Genomic DNA, 17,611 nt, shown 5'->3' with positions numbered 1-17,611 from the left:
CAAGCCACACTGAGGGAGGCACAGACTCATATTGCTTCTGGGCTTTGTTTCTGGTTTTCACAACTAATGACCACTGATGTATCTAATAATAATAATAATAATAATAATAATAATAATGATGATGTTTATTTATATCCTGTCCCTCTACAAAATGCAATCGAGGCACCTTACAACATTAAAATATACATACCCAAACCATCATTCCCACCCCTCTTTAAAATACAATTAAGCAGATTAAAATTAAAACAGACTTAAAATTCACAAATAACGATAAACAGAGGCTATAGCGAGGTTGGGTCAGAAGCTGGATTTCCTTTCTTTTGATGGCCGGGAATTTAATCAGGAAAGGCCTGCTAGAAGATGCATCACACTTCTTTTAAAGGAGTGCTTTTTTTGAAGCCACCCGACACTTCATCCTTTTTAAAGGACTGCCTTTGAAGAAGCCACCATGACATCCTCTGGCTACAAATTCCATATGCTAATTATCTGTTGCATGAAAAAATTGTGTATTTTATTGGTCCTGAGAAAACTTCTCTCATTCATTTTCAGTCTTCTACTCCAAGGATGTGAAAGTTCCTCCCCCTTCCCATTTGCTCTTTCTACTCATGATCCTATCAGCCTCTAACATATATAGTCCTAAATCCCCAGTCTGATTTCCACTTTTCTCTTGATTGCATTCTCCTGATATAGTTTTGTATTCCAAGTTGTGGTGACAGTAAATTACTACAGAAATGAGAATTTATTTTGTTCATTGTCATATTTTCTTTTTCACGTACATTAACTGTTAATCTGAATGTCATCTCCTATGTCAAGGCCAAGCCTGGAAGGAGGATTCATCAAGTGTTTTACCCATCCTCCAACATCCGGCATCCATGCAGTCAGCCAATCCCACCATGAATGGGTGCCTTATAGGTGTGTCTAACACTTTCCACAAGTGCATGGATCTTCTCCACTTGAGTCTCAATTTCTCCTGATCTGTTTATGTAGTGACAACAACTTACATTCAGCCATACACACAGTCCCCCATCCTTGCTTAGCAAGTAATCCAATGCTAGTTTGTGTTGTGCTACAACCCCTGCCAATGAGTCCACTTCAGTCTGCAAGGCTTGCAGTCTCTTAGTGGTGTCATTAGCTAACGCTTCAAGGGTGTATGACAGGATTCTTATTTGTTTTACATTCCATGCCACACCCTGTATTGGCATTCCTATTGCAACAAAGCTTTCTCCTTCAGTCAGGTAGGTATTATCAGGATCATACCCTTTTTGGGATCATACTCTCTCTTTCGTCTATTCCAGCCAAATTGTTTTTGCCAAGATTTTTCTGGTTGTTGCAATGGATGTACCTGTATTCCAGCTGGGGCCAAGGTACCTATTGTACAAGTACCATTCCACAAGGGGGGAAGGACTTTTCCAGCCCATTTCCCACTAATCCAAAACATTCCCTTTGACAGTCCATATAGCCAATGAGGTTCTTTAGCCATGGCCTGTCTCCAGATTGCCACAAAAATATTCACACTTTCATTTGAACTGGTCAGTGTAAAAACCTTGTGTTCTTCTGTCAGTAATATCCTGGGTAACAAGTGTTTTCCCCATCTGTAGTGATATAGTCCCAATTCGTTATGTTCCGTCTTTGTATACAGAGTGGCGCTTTGGGTGATTTGGATCTATGTGTGATTACATATTGATTGGAATCATATACTGGGTGACTTTCACCTTCTCTATACACCTTCAGGTTACCCAACACTCAGTGACATTAGCAAGTTGGGTCATATTGTGAATTAGTTGATGAAACTCATTCCTCTCCCCACCCTGCTTTGGTTTTTTTTTTTAGTATTTTTAAAATTTTACAAAAACAAAACAGATTAATCTACTTTCAATACATATACATACTTTTATGTCTTAGTCGTTTTTTTTTTTTTTTTTTTTTTACAAAACCCCCTAAATATCCCCTCAGTGCACCCCACCCCGGGAGCCATTCCCGTCTTTATACTCCATCCAAAATCTTAACTCCTCCAGTGGAGGTAATTTCCCATCTTCTTTTCTTAGTACATTTTCAATAATTTTTTTCCATATTTCATCAAAATCATTTCTTTTCCATAATCCTTTTTTTTACTTTCAATTTACATGTTAATTTGTCATTAATTGCTGACTTCCAAACTTCTTTATACCAATCCTCCAATTTCACATTTATTTTTGTTTTCCAATTTCTTGCTATAATTAATCGTGCAGCAGCAAACAAATTTGTTACAAGGTTTTTTTCTTCTTTCCATTCTACTTCATTGTATATTGATAACAATACTATATTTGGTTTTCTATCTATCTTTATATTCATAACATTTTCTATCTCTAATATTACTATTTCCCAAATTTTTTGTACGTATTTACATTGCCACCACATATGTAGACATGACCCTACTTCCTGACAACCTCTCCAACAATATTTTGAATTCTCTTTGTTTATATTATGTAATCTCACTGGTGTCAAATACCATTTCCAAATCAATTTATAATAATTTTCCATAATTCGCACCGATAAATTTTTCAAATGTCTTTGTTCCCAAATCTTATTCCATTCATTATCACAAATTTTACATCCTAATTCATCTTCCTATATTTCTTTTAAAATAGTTTGACTTAATTTTTCCCTTTTATTGTCCATTAATATTTTATAAATTTTACTAGTTATACCGTTCATATTTTCATTTTCCTCCATTTCTTTTCCTTTCTGAACTATTTGTTCAAATTGTGTATATTTTCCTTTTTCTATATTTTTTCTTCCAATTTTTAAACCATTATTCTATTTGCATAAAATGTAACCAAGACATATTTATCCCCCTAAATTTTTCTTGTATATTTTCTTTTCCTATTTTTAATTCCATCCAATTTTCTATTTTATCTATTTTCCTTTCCTTTAATTCTTTATCTAATAAGTCTTTTAAATTTTTGGGGAAAGATTTTTCCATTATTATTGGTGTTATCATTGAGTTTTCATTCATTAATCCTTTTTTATATTTATTCCAAATTTCTAATATATTTTCCATAAATGGGTTTTTCAATTTCTTTAATTTCTTTCCTACTAATTTCTTTAAAGAAAATTTTCTCTATTTACATATCTATCTCTTTCCCCCCCATTTCTAACCAATCCAAATCTGGTACATCCATCATACCTTCTATTACATATCTTAAGTGGTTAGCTTCATAATATCCTTTTATATTAGGGAGGCCTAACCCTCCTTTTTTCTGAGGCTCAAACCAAAATTGTTTATTTAGTCTACTTCTTTTTCCTCCATTACAATATACATTTAGTAACTGTTGCCATTTACTTAATTCTACCTCTGATATTTTTAGTGGTTTCATTCTGAATAAAAAATGTAGTTTTGGTAAAATTTTCATTTTGACTAACGCTATTCTTCCAAACCATGATAATTGAATTTTCTTATATTCTACTATTTTTTTCAACTTCTTTCCATAATACTAAAAAATGTTTCCCTTCCATTTCTTTTAAATCTTTTGTTATATTAATTCCTAAATATTTTATATTACTTTTTATTCTTATCCCTAACTCTTTTTGTTTCATAAGCTCCAATTCTTCTTTTTTTGTATAATTAAATAACATCATTTCTGTTTTATTCCAATTAATTTGAAGTCCTGTTATCTCTCTAAATAGATTCAAATGTTCCTTAATTATTCCTATTTTATCCTTTAAATCTTTAATAGTTAATAGTGTGTCATCGGCAAATAAACTAATTTTATTTTTCCCCCCAATCCTATTCCTTCCAAACAACTATCTTTCCTTATAACATCTGCTAACATTTCTATAACCATTGCGAATAATATTGGTGAAAGCGGGCATCCTTGTCTTGTACCTCTCGTTACCTTTATTTCCTTTGTAATTCCATCATTAACTATTACTTTTATTGAATTATTACAATATAATTGATCTATTAATCCCCTTATTTTTTCTCCCATTCCAAACTTTTTCATAATTATTTTTAATGTTGGCCATTCCACACAGTCAAAAGCTTTAAATATATCTAATGCTAAAATTCCTGCTTTTAATTCCCCCCCAATTACATGTATTTTACTCAAAACTCTTCCTACTAAATTAGACATTTGTCTTCCCTTCACAAAACCACATTGATCTTTTCCTATATATTTGTACATACATTTATTCATTCTATTTGCTATTATTGCTGTTAATATCTTTGCATCCTGATTTATTAATGATATAGGTCTATATGACCCTGGGTCAGTTGGATCTTTATCTGTTTTGGGTATTAATATTACTAATGATTGAGACCATGATGCGGGAATTTTCTCTCCTTGTAGTATTCCATTATATAATTCTAACAACTTTGGAATCAATATCTTTTGGGGTCCACAGTTCCTAGAGTCCTCATTGGCCTGCTGGGATTCTAGGATATCATGCTCCTCCTGCTAAAAAAATTCCAGACTCGAGACAGTGCTTTCCTTGGATCTCAGTTCCAGACTCCCAGTGGATGTGCTTTTAAGGAGATTCTGGGAGCTGATCCCCCCAAGCTTTCCCAAGCTCTGAGTTGTCTGGGACATGCCTTCCACCTGGCAAATACAAAGTCTATGATGGCTTGGGGGGTTGCAGGCCTAAAAGGGGCAGGTGACCCTTACCTTTGCAGGCCTTGAGGTTGCAAAAGTGGCGTTCCATGTAGGCCATCAGGATGTCTGGGCACCAGTGCCCTCCTTGCCCTGAAAGGTGGTAGATGCACAGGTGCCATTGTTGCCCCGCTCCACAGCTGCAGGTGCAGTTGAGGCCCAAGCATTCCTCACTTTGGCACAATGGGGCATCTAGAAGGCACCAGAAGAAGGAAGAATCAGAGAGATGGACAGGAATCCATGGGTTGTTTTAGGGGCCTGAGTGGTGTTTGTTTGGGGTGGGATGGCTGCAAACAGGAGTGTGGTGGAGTGTCCTCCTTTGGAAGTTTTTAAGTAGATGCTGGATGGCCATCTGTTGGGGCCTGGGGGTCTTTGATTGTGATTTCCTGCATGGCAGAAGCAGGTTGAACTGAGGATGGCCTTTGGGATCTCTTCCAACTCTATGATTCTATGATCTCTCCTGCAGTTTGCAATTGGGGAAAATGATGCAGTTGGGAAAAGGGGAAGGAAAGTAGACACATTATGCAGTGTTTATTAAGCACAAGTCACAGAAACTGCTGGTTAGTTTTCAACTATAGTAGGCACAAGGAACCAACTCTTGAATGGCAAGTCAGCATGTAGGTAAATCCCACTGTTTCAATAGGCATACTGTCCATGGGGCAAAAATGGGATTCTGGGACCTATAGTGTCATGAGATACTATGCATTCTCTACCAGCTAGTTCTAGTGCTGTAGTTCAAGGGAGATAACAGTAGACCCCTAGGTATCTCTGAAAGACTGTATCCTCCAATTGGGTGACTTTGGGCAATTCATATTCTTTAAACTTCAAGGGCAACACCTCTGAACAAATTCTGCCAAGAAAACTCTGCCACAGCTTTGTCTTAGGGTTGTAGCAAGTCAGAAACAACTTGGGCTGCATCTACACTGCAGAATTTATGCAGTTTGACACTGCTTTCACTGCCATGGCTAAATGCTGTGGACTTCTGGGACTTGTAGTTCTGTGAGACATTTAGACTTCGCTTTCAGATAGCGCTGTTGCCCCAATGAACTACAGATCCCAGGATTCCATAGGAAGGAGCCATGACAGCTAAAGCGGTGTCAAACCACATTGATTCTACAGTGTGGCAGCAACCTTCAAGGCACACAGCTGGCACCAAAGGCAAGGCAAACCAGCTCCTATGCCTTCCTAATGCTCTGAATGTGGAAGGCTATGGAGCAGCAGGCGTTTTTGTTGGACTACATTTCCCAGAAGCCCCAGCCAGCTTGGCCTAGTGTCAGGAATTCTGGGAGCTGAAGTCCAAAGACACCTGGAGGAATGAAGGAAATCATAGAGAGATTCTTGTAGCACCTTTGAGACTCACTGAAGGAAAGAAAATTGGCAGCATGAGCTTTCCTAGACTAAACTACTTCCTCAGATGCATTCTGGAGAACTACAGTTTGAGAACCACTGCTGTGGAGAGAAATGGAATCTGCCATTCGAAAACAGAAGGATTGCTTTTAAGAGGCCACACAGCCATTTTGGAACAGGGGGGGAAAGACAATTAAAAAGGGGGAATGGCAATGCGCATGCGCACTGGGAAAAAGGAAGCACGGGCGGAAGCGACTGCTGCTGGGACGTCACGGCGAGGGACGTATGATTGACGCTGCGGTCCTTCCACCGGGCGGATTGGTGGATCGAACCATTCCGGGGAAAGGGGGGAGGTGAAGAAGAGGGCGACGCCAAGACCAAGAAGATGAACCTTTTGGGGCAGTTGCCCCCCGAGAGAGCTTTGCAGGTGGGCGAGCCGTGCGCGCTTTGTGGGGCAGGGGGCCTCGAACCCCTTCATTTCAAGGGAGGAGGTGGTGGAGGAAGGTGCTCTCCCTCTTAGGCTGCATCCACACTGGGGAGATAACCCGGTTTGGCAGCGCTTTAACTCTTTATTTGGCCCAAGGCTATGGAATTCCGGGAGTTGGAGTTTGTTGTGGGGCCCATAGCAAAGAGTCGACAAAGAGTTAAAGCACTGCGAAACCGGGTTATCTCTCCAGTGTGGATGCAGCCCTTTAGTTCCAAAGCACACTGTCGAAATAATCCAGTTTGAGACCGCTTTAACTGCCCTTATTCAGAGATACATAGCCATGCTAGTGTATAGACTCAGTACGTAGAGAGATCCTTGTAGCACCTTTGAGGCTAACTGAAATAAAGAAGTTGGCAGTCTGAGCTTCCCTAGACTAAAGCCTGCTTTCTTCAGATGTCTCCACCAGATGAATTTCAGAGAGCTTTGTTCTTTTAAGAAAAGACATACTCATAAGACAATATCTGGTGCTTTAAGAGTAGGCCTTGAAACCAAAGTAGCTATCCACAAAAAGGAGCTGGCTGCTGAAACTTGACCAATGTGCTTTGATCTTTTCTCCTTCCCTTCAACCTCCCTGCTTTGGGGCCCAGTAAATCTTCAGTGTCTTCTGAGTTTGCCTAATTGGATCACTCCTGAAAGAGACCATTTCCACAGCAATATTGTTATTGTATTTTTATATTTTACGGCAACCAGGCAAAGGCTTGAAGGAGTTGTATGGAGAGCATGAAGCACACAGCAGGAGACCTTTGAGGGTACATAAGGGGTGATTTGGCTCATAGACTCAGTAGCATCTGCAGAATGGCTTTCCCTGTCAGAGTCTGGAAAGAGACATGTCCAGATCTCTGCAAGAGCCTTTCATTATTTTTAATTAATTTTTCTCTGTGCGCAGTCTGGGAAAGACTAAACTGTTGGTTAAAAACAAGCAGATACCAAAATATGCTTTTTTGTTTTTGGTACTTAAAGGGTTTGGCAATGTCATTTTTGGATTACTGCTCCAGAACCAGGTCATTCTGGCTGGGGAATTGTGGAGACTGCAATCCAAAAGCAACATTTCCAGGCTTAGGGTGTTCATAAGTACAAATGTACCATGTTTTCTAACTCTGCAGCAAGCAAAGGTCATATAATTGTTCTTTAAGCAGTAGGTTGCTTAAAATGTGATGAGTCAAATTAAACTAACCAAGCTTTGTTTATACTATTATTTTTTTTCTAGTTTTTTCACAAAGTAATTGATGGCATATGTGGACGGGCATATCCTCGATATCAAGATTACAACACTGTTTGGAATTTGGCAGAATGGATTGAAATTCTAGAACAAATGACAGCATATTTCAAAAGTACAGTTGGCAAAGATGTCTCCGATGAAGAGGTATGAGCACTTGTTCCAGACGTGGCTCTGAAACGAAAGTCCCAGATTTACTGTTCCCAGCCAAACTGTTCCTTGAAATAGGATGACATTTTTATCAAAATGATGGTAAATATGGCGTGTTGTATCTTCAGTATGCAGTTCCTGGAAGATTAGTAGAATTAAGTACAATGCTTAACTTTTAATTAATATAGAATATATATTAGTATTTTAGTCAATGTTGGCTAGTGTTTTGTACAGATAAACTAGTAATTAAAATGAAAACATCATACTTTAATAACCTCTATAATTTTGAAAAACATTAAGTTTTAAAAAGCTTTTCTTCTCAGGCATGGCACTCTACATTGGGCGCTTTGAAGTGTCTATACTTTTAGTTGTGTCCCTAAAATATTTTTCTAATCTTCTGTTAAAATTATCCTCTCTAATAATAAATTTAGATGGTGAGTACCAAAAGAAATGGAACCAAAACAGGACCATTAAAAAAACAAGAGGAATGTATTATGATGTTTACATTTGCACAAGTACACTGAAACAAAACAACTTCTTGAAACTCTAGGGGCAAGAGCCAGTTCAGTCGGACCCATTATGCTCAGTAGCCAGAGCATGTGCAGTGTAGTGATGGGAATCATAGCTTATAGGCTACATGCAGCCGTTTTGGAGACTAGTCTATTCCCCATGGGTGTGTTAGTTTCTGGACTCTGGGAACTGTGATCTAAAAAGGGAACTTTCCCATACTTTGGGGTTTGTTTGTTTGTTGCTGTGATGATCCCTGGGCAGTTGCACTTTACCACTTTCTAGCATGGTTGTTTTGAATTGCAGATCCAAATAGAGTAAAGAGGATGTTCTGGTATTCCATGGCATGGCAGCTTGTTGCTCCAAAATTGTTTCAAACAGTGGGAGTATCACTGTACAGCAGTGGTGCACATGTTGTTCTTAGCTATCAGATATTTTTAATCACTGCTGATAGTATTAGGCAAAATAGCATCAATTTTTCTCTCTACTAGTTTGAACTCTTTTGTAAATGTGGAAATTATTTTTTTAAAGCAGCATAACTGTGGTGTCTCTTTTACAGGCTGTTCAGCAGCTGGATGAGCTGAGTTCTGACTGTCGAAAAGCATTGGTCACTTGCCTGAAAGGAAGAAGACATGATATCAGACATGCCCTGATTCAAAAAACAAATGCCATCTGTTCTGCACAGCTCCTGGATTTTGACTGGCAGCTAAAGGTTAGTCTAAAAGTTTGAAGGTTAGATGAATATTTTCATTCTTAGTTGTATACAAATACAGGTCAACCCCCGTATCCATTTAGCAGTTGTTCAGTAATTCAATTGAATCTGTTTCTTTCTCTAAGGCAAGAAAAGGACCATCATATAAAACACGTATAATGTATGTGACAGAGCAGTTGTCCCCTTACACTTTTGAATTACATTGGTTTATAGTGTGTTTCAAGAGCAAATGTGGTGTAGTAGTTTGGACATTGGACTATGACTTCCCCACTCAGTCATGGAAACCCACTGGGTGATCTTGGGTGAGTCACACACTATCAGCCCCAGAACATCCCATTATACATTCGTTTTAGGGTCACCATAAACTGGAAATGACTTAAAGGCACACAACACAACAACATAACGTATTTACTGCATGGCAGTACTTAGTAGGGTTTTTTAAGGAAAACATGCAAGCATATATGCCCAACTATAAGTCAACTTCATGTATAAGTTGAGGGCAGGTTTTAGGACCAAAATTATGGATTTTGATATGACCTGTTGATAGGTCGAGGGTAAAACGTAGGGATATGTAACAAAGGATGTAAAAGATGAAGCAAAGGAAAATGGTGCGAAAGTACCTACAAAATTCCAGCTGTGTGCTTACCCTAAAGGCTGGATGGATGAGGAGGGAACTATGGTAAATGGTGGCTGTGAAATGTGTAGGGGAGGCAACCAAGCATAGCGAGGCTAAGAAAACACATGTCTATAAGAATGAAAAGGCAAAGCAAAGAAAATGGTAACTATGGCCTGATTTAGACGGGCCTTTGCGGCGCCCCCGTCACGTGCTAGGGGTTGGCCGAGGACGCACCATCCCTATTGGCCTCACCCCTAGCATGTGATGGGGGCATCAAAATGGCGGTGCCCTATACTCACACGGGTGTCACCATTTTGACATGACGGACGCATAGCGTCCGCACATCGCATCCGCTTGCAACATCACAAATGTGCCATTTGCACACCCAGGCATCGCAAGCATGATGCAAAAAGAACCTGCTTTTTGTGGGTTCTTTTTCCGCCACCGGGAAGCCTCACCATTTGGCGGCTGAGGATTCCCGCTGGCGGAAATGGAGGCATTAGCAGACCGCCCTTTTTGGGCGGTGTGTATCCCGCTTATGTTAGCCGTGATTATGGACTTTAACTTTAATGTGATAACTTTGCCTGGTTTTAACCCAGGAAATCTGATAAACTTACATAGATGTCTTATTCAGATCCTTCAAAGCCCAATTCCTCTCTATGTTCCTTTGGGAGGAAGTGCCAAAGAGTTGCCATTGCTGCCATTTTCCTACCCCGGCATTCAAAAAGTTCAGGAGTGGTACCACAGCAGAGAGAGTGGGGGATGGTCAGTGCTTCTTTTAAGTTCTCCTGGGGTGGACTAAGCTTTCGTCTTTGACCACTCTATTCAAAGAAGGGGATGAGTTCATTTTTTATAAGAGTTAATGTACCATCTTTACATTGATCCGTGGATAAGATGGACCAGTTTTTTTTGTTCAAATTTTTGACTAAAATTTCTTGACTTATACATGAGTATATACTATAATTCATCTTCCTCTTTTTAATGTATATTTTGTACCATAAGAAAGAACGAGGGTTAAAGTTGAATACAGCAGCTCTGTCACATCAATGAGAGTAGTGTAGACAGTGGTTTTCAGAACATCTGGCTATAACACAATGATTTTGTAAGAAGAGTAATTACTTTTCCCATCTTCTTAATGTGTTTTTTCTAGCTTAATTGTGATAATATTCTTTACATTTGTTCTGGAAGCAATTATATAAGCTTTCTGTCTTAGCAGAGGTCTTAAACATTATTTATACAATGTAAAGAGGGATCTAATTGAAAATGGTGAATCTTTTATCTGCAGCCACACATCAATTCTAATTTTGTAGAACTAGTAACTTTATATTTTACAGTCAAGGCTTACTTTGTAAATCCAGTTAATTTGCCATTCTCTAGTCTAGTCTTTCCCCCTCAGACTTGGGGCCGGAACAGACTGTCAAAAAAAAACAAACCAAAAAAGCTGGCTTTCTGGAAGCTTAGTGGCGTGGTGTACACGGCACATGCCCCTAAGCTGGTAGGAAGCCACAGTGAAGCTGCCCGGCCGTTTACACGGTGGCAGCATGGCGTATAGATACAGTATGCCGCAGGAGCTCTGAAAAGCTTGACAGTGGCGGAAAGAACGCCTTTTTTCTGGCACAAAAGGAGCGGCATTTTGCTGCTTCTTTTTGAGCCAGAAAAATGCTGGATCAGGGCCACGGTATGCGATTGCTACAGCCCCAATCCAGCAATCAAAGGGGCGGCTGTTTTGACCCTGACTTAAGTCTGTCACTATGGTATTTCTTGATTGTCACCTGTGGAAGATTTTATTAAAAATACTGTGCTTTTGGAAATGATAGCCTTTAATTGCTGAAGAACAATTTTGGACCTCTGTTGGATTGCTGACATTCTGTTCTTTAATTTGGTTAGATTTATGTGTATGAAAGTGAACTGTCCAAGCAGCTAGAAATCACCCTGGACATACATACTCAGAAGTCAGTTCCACAGAGTTCAATGAGTTAGTCTGGAGTTAGTGTCCATGGCACACCTTTGTGATAATTCCTTATTGCCAGCTCTCCTCCTTTGCCACCAAATATGTACTATTTCTGCCTTCACCAAATATTTCTACACCCAACCAATATAATCACTGTCTAGAAGTGAAAAAGATATGTGGAGTTATTGGCTGGTTCGTTTCTACTTAGGGCGGAGAGTGAATAAGCTTGAAATTCTCATGGTGGATTAAATCCAGTTTTTGGTCCCACTATAGTAAGTATGGGGCTTATTAAGTCAACACTGATTGACCATTGATTCAGTTGGTTAAATCTTCTTGAGATCAGTAGTTGGCTTTAGCCCCCTATCTGACAGATTTATTAGCACATCCATTCTGCTAATGGGTATTTCAACAAATTATAGGGGAGAGTAAAACAAAAGTAATATGGAGTGATCTACTCTAACAAAACCTTAATATGGTTTATGAATATATTGATATACAGTGGTACCCCGGGATACGAAAGCACCGCCTTACGAAATTCCCGGGATACGAAAAAATCCCAAAGAAAAAAACTGTTCCGGGTTACGTTTTTTTTTTTCGGCTTACGAAAAAAAATTTTGGTGCTTTTCGGCGCTATTTCGCACGAAATCGCGGCTTTTAGCGCTAGCGCCTATGGCATTTCGGCTTGCGAAGGCTTTTCCGGTTACGAACGGCGCCGCGGAACGGATTAAATTCGTAACCCGGGGTACCACTGTATTACTATTTTTTTGACAATCATCATGCTAGGTTGGACAAGCAATGAACTGCTACAATGACTTCCATCAGATCATCATTTTTGCCTCTGGGTACTCCTTTGCTGCTACCATGTTATTCAAGTAAACTACCACCCTGTCTTCATTTTAAAATGCTAGCTAACCTTTTGGGGCTACTGCCCCCTTTCTTATTGAGTGACAACCCTAGTGCTCCCCCAAACATGTATTTCTTAATATTCGATCTACTGTTCTAATGTATATTCAAAACAATCAATCTCAATCACTTCTCCCTTTGCCACCTTGTCATCCTGGGAACAGCAACCAAGTAACTGTCTGAGAAGCCTCTCATTCATGCTAGTCTGCCACCTGCCACTCTAAGGCAAAGGACTCTTTCCGAGAATTGACCCAGATACTCCTTCCCCTCCTTCCCCAGAGGTGCCTTCCCCACACAGCTTCTAGTGTTCCGCCGCGCCCCCCCCCCCCCATTGTTTCTTCGGCCACCTCTTCTCTTGACCTGTCTGACGAAAGAAAGTAACAGCAGTGCAACTCCAACCTGCAAGCCAAGTCCTGGTAAAGCTCACAAAGCTTAAGAAGGGTCCCAAATTTGAAAGCTTCTTTTTGTCACCACTTTCCCTGTCCCAAAATGGTGCCATTCCAAGCCACAGAAGCAATGTCCTGTACCCAAGACTCATGAGAATTTCCCAACCACCACTACTAGCAAAAGACACATCTAAGACAGTGAGCTCATCTCAGGAGGTCAAGAGTGGGAGAAAGCTTCACATAAAGTGATCAGCATGGCTGTGTAATGATTTTAAGGGATCCTGGAAAGAGGTTTCATGCAACCTTCATCCCCTCCATGGTTCTGCAATCATGCCAGCTCCCTATGAAGCAGGTCATAGCCATGCAGGGTGGCTTCTGGGATTTTGCAGTAGATGTGGACAGATAGGCTTTGAGTGCTGAGGAGAAACAAAAGGAATACCAATTCTATAGCACCTTTTAGATTGACTGAGAAAGAGGGGCATTTAGTATAAGCTTTTATGGGCTGTAGTGCACTTTATCAGATGCATCTGATAAAGTAGAATGGAGACTGAAAGCTCATACTAAATATTTCTTTTTCTCAGTTAGTCACAAAGGTGCTATAGGATTTCTGTATATCTTTTTCTATTACCTATCCATGTCAGGTTCAGTCCTGGTGGCTTTCCTTGTTTCTTGAGACCCTGAATCACTCCTCCTTTGTCTTCCTAGAGTTTAAAGTGTACGTTGATTGTGTGATTTTGAGCCTGTCCTTCACATGAGGTGACTGAGAACAAGAGAGTGCTCTGGAGCTAAAGACAGCTCTTTGTCTCTAGGAATAAACTGAAATTTCGTTGATCTTGCCAGTCTTTATGAAAGTAGCATTTTGCACCTCTTCTGAGTTATTGTTAGACAATGTACAGGCAAAGTGTTCTTCCAAATTGCTAAAGTGTGATTTGGTGTAGTCATTTCTTTAAAAAATGAACTTATACTGTTTGTTTGCTGCCAAGAAAAGCTGCTCTCCTGCTGATTTTCAAATATAGAAAAACCTCCACTGCTCAGAATGCCTTTGCTTTCTGAATGCAAAACCTATTTATAGTCCCTGTTTATATGTTGCTATGTGCTATAAGGAGAGGAATAGTATTGTCAACATTTCAATCTCCATTCATGGGCAGTTCATTTACCATTGGTGTAAAGTGGATATAAATTATGTGTGTGTGTCTTTTTCCCCCTTCTGTACAGCTTGCTCTCTCTAGTGATAAGCTATCCATGCTACAGATGCCACTGCTAAACCTTGATCTGGATTTGAGAGAGAATGACGATGTCAAGTTGTGCTCTGTAGAAATGAATAAGGAGGAGCTACAAAATCTAATAAATGCATTGGAAGCTGCTAATAAGGTGTGTATCCCATTAAAAAAAACAACAAATTAAAATGGCCAAAAAGAAAGGGGAAACTTTTTGACTGTTTTAGTTTGTAGTAGTTCCTTGTATCCTTGTGTATAAAGGGTATGTCTAGTCATGTCTTTGCTTCATGATACAGCTTTATGCTATTGAACTTTACCTGAAACTGGAGCAGACACCTGTAGGCTGTATTGGTTCCAAACTCTTTCTTAGGATGTACCACAGTTGGCCCTGAAGTACATTTGAAGTGCCAAGGAGGACCTGTGAAACATAGAATCTGCACAAAATGTTGCGTACACTGCCATCAACCAGAACCATTTGGTGGCTGTTCCCCCGATTCTAGGGGAAACATAACAAGTGGGTGACCACTGGGCACAGAAAGACTGGCTTCAGGGAATTTGATTTGACTTTGTCTACCAGAAAAAATACTCATGTCAACTTTGTGATGAAAAACTAAGCAATAGGGCAGGCCGAATTGCTTTCTTTCTCCTCCTCACAATGCCCCACCCCGACATTTTGGCAGTATCTTTTAAAACCTGAAAGTGGGGCCTTCTTAACTCCTTTTAATTCTGGGAATCACTCTGGAATCTGTTTAGTCTGAAAATATCAGTTTCATCAAGGGATGACTCCCCTGAATGTACTCCCCTGAATGTATTGAAATTTGGCAATGGTGGACACCCCCTTCATTTTAGGACAGGAAATGAAGGGACCACATACCTTGTTCTAAAAGGGAGTTGTACTTCCAGAATTGGAATTCTCCCTCAAAACATGGTATGTGCTCCTTGTGCATCTTATTATAAAGTGGGGCTGCATGAAACTGAATGTTCACAGTGCTGACTTTTGGTGGTATGCTATTGAATTCGCTAGTGGCAAGGGTCTAGTGACCCTGAATGGGCAAAGCACACATGAGATTTACAGTTGTGTATAGTTCACTCCTAGTGAACTTAAATAAAATGTGATGAGACAGCTTGTTTTTTTATTATTTCAGGTGAGCTTTATTTATAAATTCACATACAGTTATACATTTGCAGTTGTACTTCTGTCAGTATCTCTAGAACATACACAATATTTACAGATTAATCATACAGTGCACCCGCGTCATACGCGGATGCACTATAAGCAGGTTGCACCACTGCACCCCCCCAGTAATGCCACTGCATTAAATGATGAAAATGAGTTACTTTGCAAACACTATAATGAGTAATAGGAATGTTAAAAAGGTAATTTTCCAAGCTAGAGAAGTGTTGTTCAAGAATTGTTTTGATTTGTCATTTTGACTTACTGCTTCCAACTTTTTTTCCCTTGAAGGTTGTCCTGCAATTGAAATGATTCCAGATATCTGCACAGTTGCTTGTTGGTGACTAAATAAACATAGATTAAAACAAAGAAGGAAACTATGTTTTTGAAGAGTTACGGTCAGCCCATAAAATATGAAGTTGAAGAACTTTAACTGCAAATGTTCCAAAAGGCTCCCAATTTGGTCTAGAAGGCAAGAAGTTGTAAAGCACATTGGGCCTAATTTGTGGACAAATTGCAAGGAACATAGTTTATCAAACCATTGAAGAATTACAAGTACCATGTTAAATCATCTGCTCTGTTAAATAATTTATTCAAGATTCTGAAGCTACATTGGACTTTGTCTCCTAATGTTTCCAGCAAAGCAGAGAAGTGGTACCTCAGATATGTGAAACAAATATTCCTTTCTTTAGTTTTGGATACATATAGTAGACAGTATGTTAAAGCAACACAACCATTTCCATAATTAAAGGCAAAATGTTCTGTACTGTTTCCAGAATGGCATAGGGATATGTTTTTTATTCTGATTGAGTCCTCTTCTTAAATACAATAGAACAGCCTTTTCATTGTGCCCACCCTTCAGATGTGTTCAATTGCAGTTGGTGTCCTCCCAGGCTGGCAGCAACAAACCTGGAAGAGCACCTGGTTAAGAGGGAGGCTCTCATGGGATATGTCCTCAATGATCAGACTGAATATGACAAGCTCCAGAGCTGATTAGACTCTCAGTAGGGTATCTTTAAGTTGTAAAATGACCAGAAATTGATGATGGTAGTAAAAGCTACTCAAGTGACAATACTGAAAACTCATGGCTGTAAAATTGAAAAATGTGGAAATTAATTAGCTGTCTAACTCTAAGAACCATTGAGTAAAGTGACACAGGCAACTTGTGGCCTTTGTTGGACTGCATCTTCCATTGTTCCTCACCATTGGCTTTGTTGTCTAGGGGTCATGTGAGTTGCCTTCCAACATATGGAGGAGCATAAGTTGTTTTCCCTTGCTATGAGCACATTCCAGCATCACAGGCACTCATAAATTAGACCATAATTAGCATTCCATGTAATTCAGGCTTGCGTTTGGCATCTTTTGGTACATGAGAGGAACAGCTTTTTTAAAACAATGAAACATTGTTTTCATTGATTGTGAAACTGCACCAGAATTGTTCTCAAAAAATTTAAGCCTACACAACTAGCCCTTTTTATTGGACTTGTCTAGGTGATACTTAACAGATATCATTTTTAAAATGAAAAAGCCTTAAATGTATGTACTTAGCTTATGATGTCAAGCAATAGATTCCTTAGAGTTTGTATTGTACTTTATGTATATCTGTATAACCTCTCAAAAGAAAGTATTTGCAGTAAAACATTTAAACCAATTGTTTATATCTTTGTCATACTGGATTAAGACCAATATTGTGTCTAGGGTACTTAACTAGAACATGAGTGGACAGTTGTGGGGTGGGGGATAATTTTTCCCTATATAGGGTACATCACCCACAGCAGTTCGTCCGAAAATGGAGAAAAGAAGTGATGTTGAGTCCCTGTTGCCATTTTGAATAGCATTGCAGAGGAAAGTGGAGGTATTTGGAGGGATAATCTGGGATGCTTATAAGAGTAGGGTGATGATATTGGTATGTGTTTTCATTCAGTTGTGAGGATCCCTGTGTAGTTGGGGACAAAAATTACTCGAAAATCATGCTGATTTTAAAAAAACTGGTGGGCTGAACTTTAGGGCAACATTTTCTTCTTGCCATCTTCTCCTATTGCCAAATATGCTCCAGAAGTGAAGTTGAAGGCTTTCATGGCCAGCATACATAGTTTTTGTGGGTATTCCTGACGTTTCGCCAGCATCTGTGGTCCCATGTCACTTCTCCTTACCCATGGTCACACAGTGTGGGTGTGTGTGCACACAGACCCATTCTTCCAGGTCAGCATTCTCTGAAGATGTCAGCCACAGATGCTGGCAAAATGTCAGCAATAAACTCTTCTAGAACATGGCCACATAGCCCAAAAACCCCACAAAAAACTGCTCCAGAAGGTTT

The 17,611-nt window shown here is 39.5% G+C and overlaps 2 protein-coding genes across 2 annotated transcripts in view; one reads left to right on the top strand and one right to left on the bottom strand.

Annotated features, from left to right (window-relative positions):
• Positions 1-4,691, bottom strand: part of LOC149312704 (phospholipid-transporting ATPase VD-like) — an 80,858-nt gene extending 76,167 nt beyond the window's left edge. Inside the window, exon 1 of the mRNA XM_089525194.1 lies at positions 4,644-4,691. The gene's annotated coding sequence lies outside the window, so the exon portion shown is untranslated. The remainder of the gene's footprint in view (positions 1-4,643) is intronic.
• Positions 4,692-6,226: 1,535 nt separating this feature from the next.
• Positions 6,227-16,945, top strand: LOC149312703 (COMM domain-containing protein 8-like). Its single transcript, XM_089526964.1, has 5 exons — positions 6,227-6,402; positions 7,670-7,825; positions 8,895-9,047; positions 14,119-14,274; positions 15,586-16,945. The coding sequence occupies exons 1-5, from the start codon at positions 6,361-6,363 to the stop codon at positions 15,604-15,606; spliced, it is 528 nt and encodes a 175-aa protein (XP_089383090.1). The 5' UTR covers positions 6,227-6,360; the 3' UTR covers positions 15,607-16,945.
• The last annotated feature ends 666 nt before the right edge of the window (positions 16,946-17,611 follow it).

The sequence above is a fragment of the Sceloporus occidentalis genome, unplaced genomic scaffold (genome assembly GCF_023333645.1).
Source record: "Sceloporus occidentalis isolate IW3139 unplaced genomic scaffold, rSceOcc1.0.p SCAF_5, whole genome shotgun sequence".
NCBI classification, from domain to species: domain Eukaryota; kingdom Metazoa; phylum Chordata; class Lepidosauria; order Squamata; family Phrynosomatidae; genus Sceloporus; species Sceloporus occidentalis.
Note: the sequence above shows the minus strand (reverse complement) of the source record. Positions and strands in the feature narration are given on the sequence as shown.

What these genes read in the sequence shown, in the direction of transcription:
- LOC149312703 (XM_089526964.1), top strand. Translation starts at nt 6,361, where the DNA reads ATGAACCTTTTGGGGCAGTTGCCCCCCGAGAGAGCTTTGCAG. An exon ending in ATTTTGACTGGCAGCTAAAG is followed by an intron (nt 9,048 to 14,118) that starts GTTAGTCTAAAA and finishes CCTTCTGTACAG; the next exon opens with CTTGCTCTCTCTAGTGATAA. An exon ending in CATTGGAAGCTGCTAATAAG is followed by an intron (nt 14,275 to 15,585) that starts GTGTGTATCCCA and finishes TTTCCCTTGAAG; the next exon opens with GTTGTCCTGCAATTGAAATG.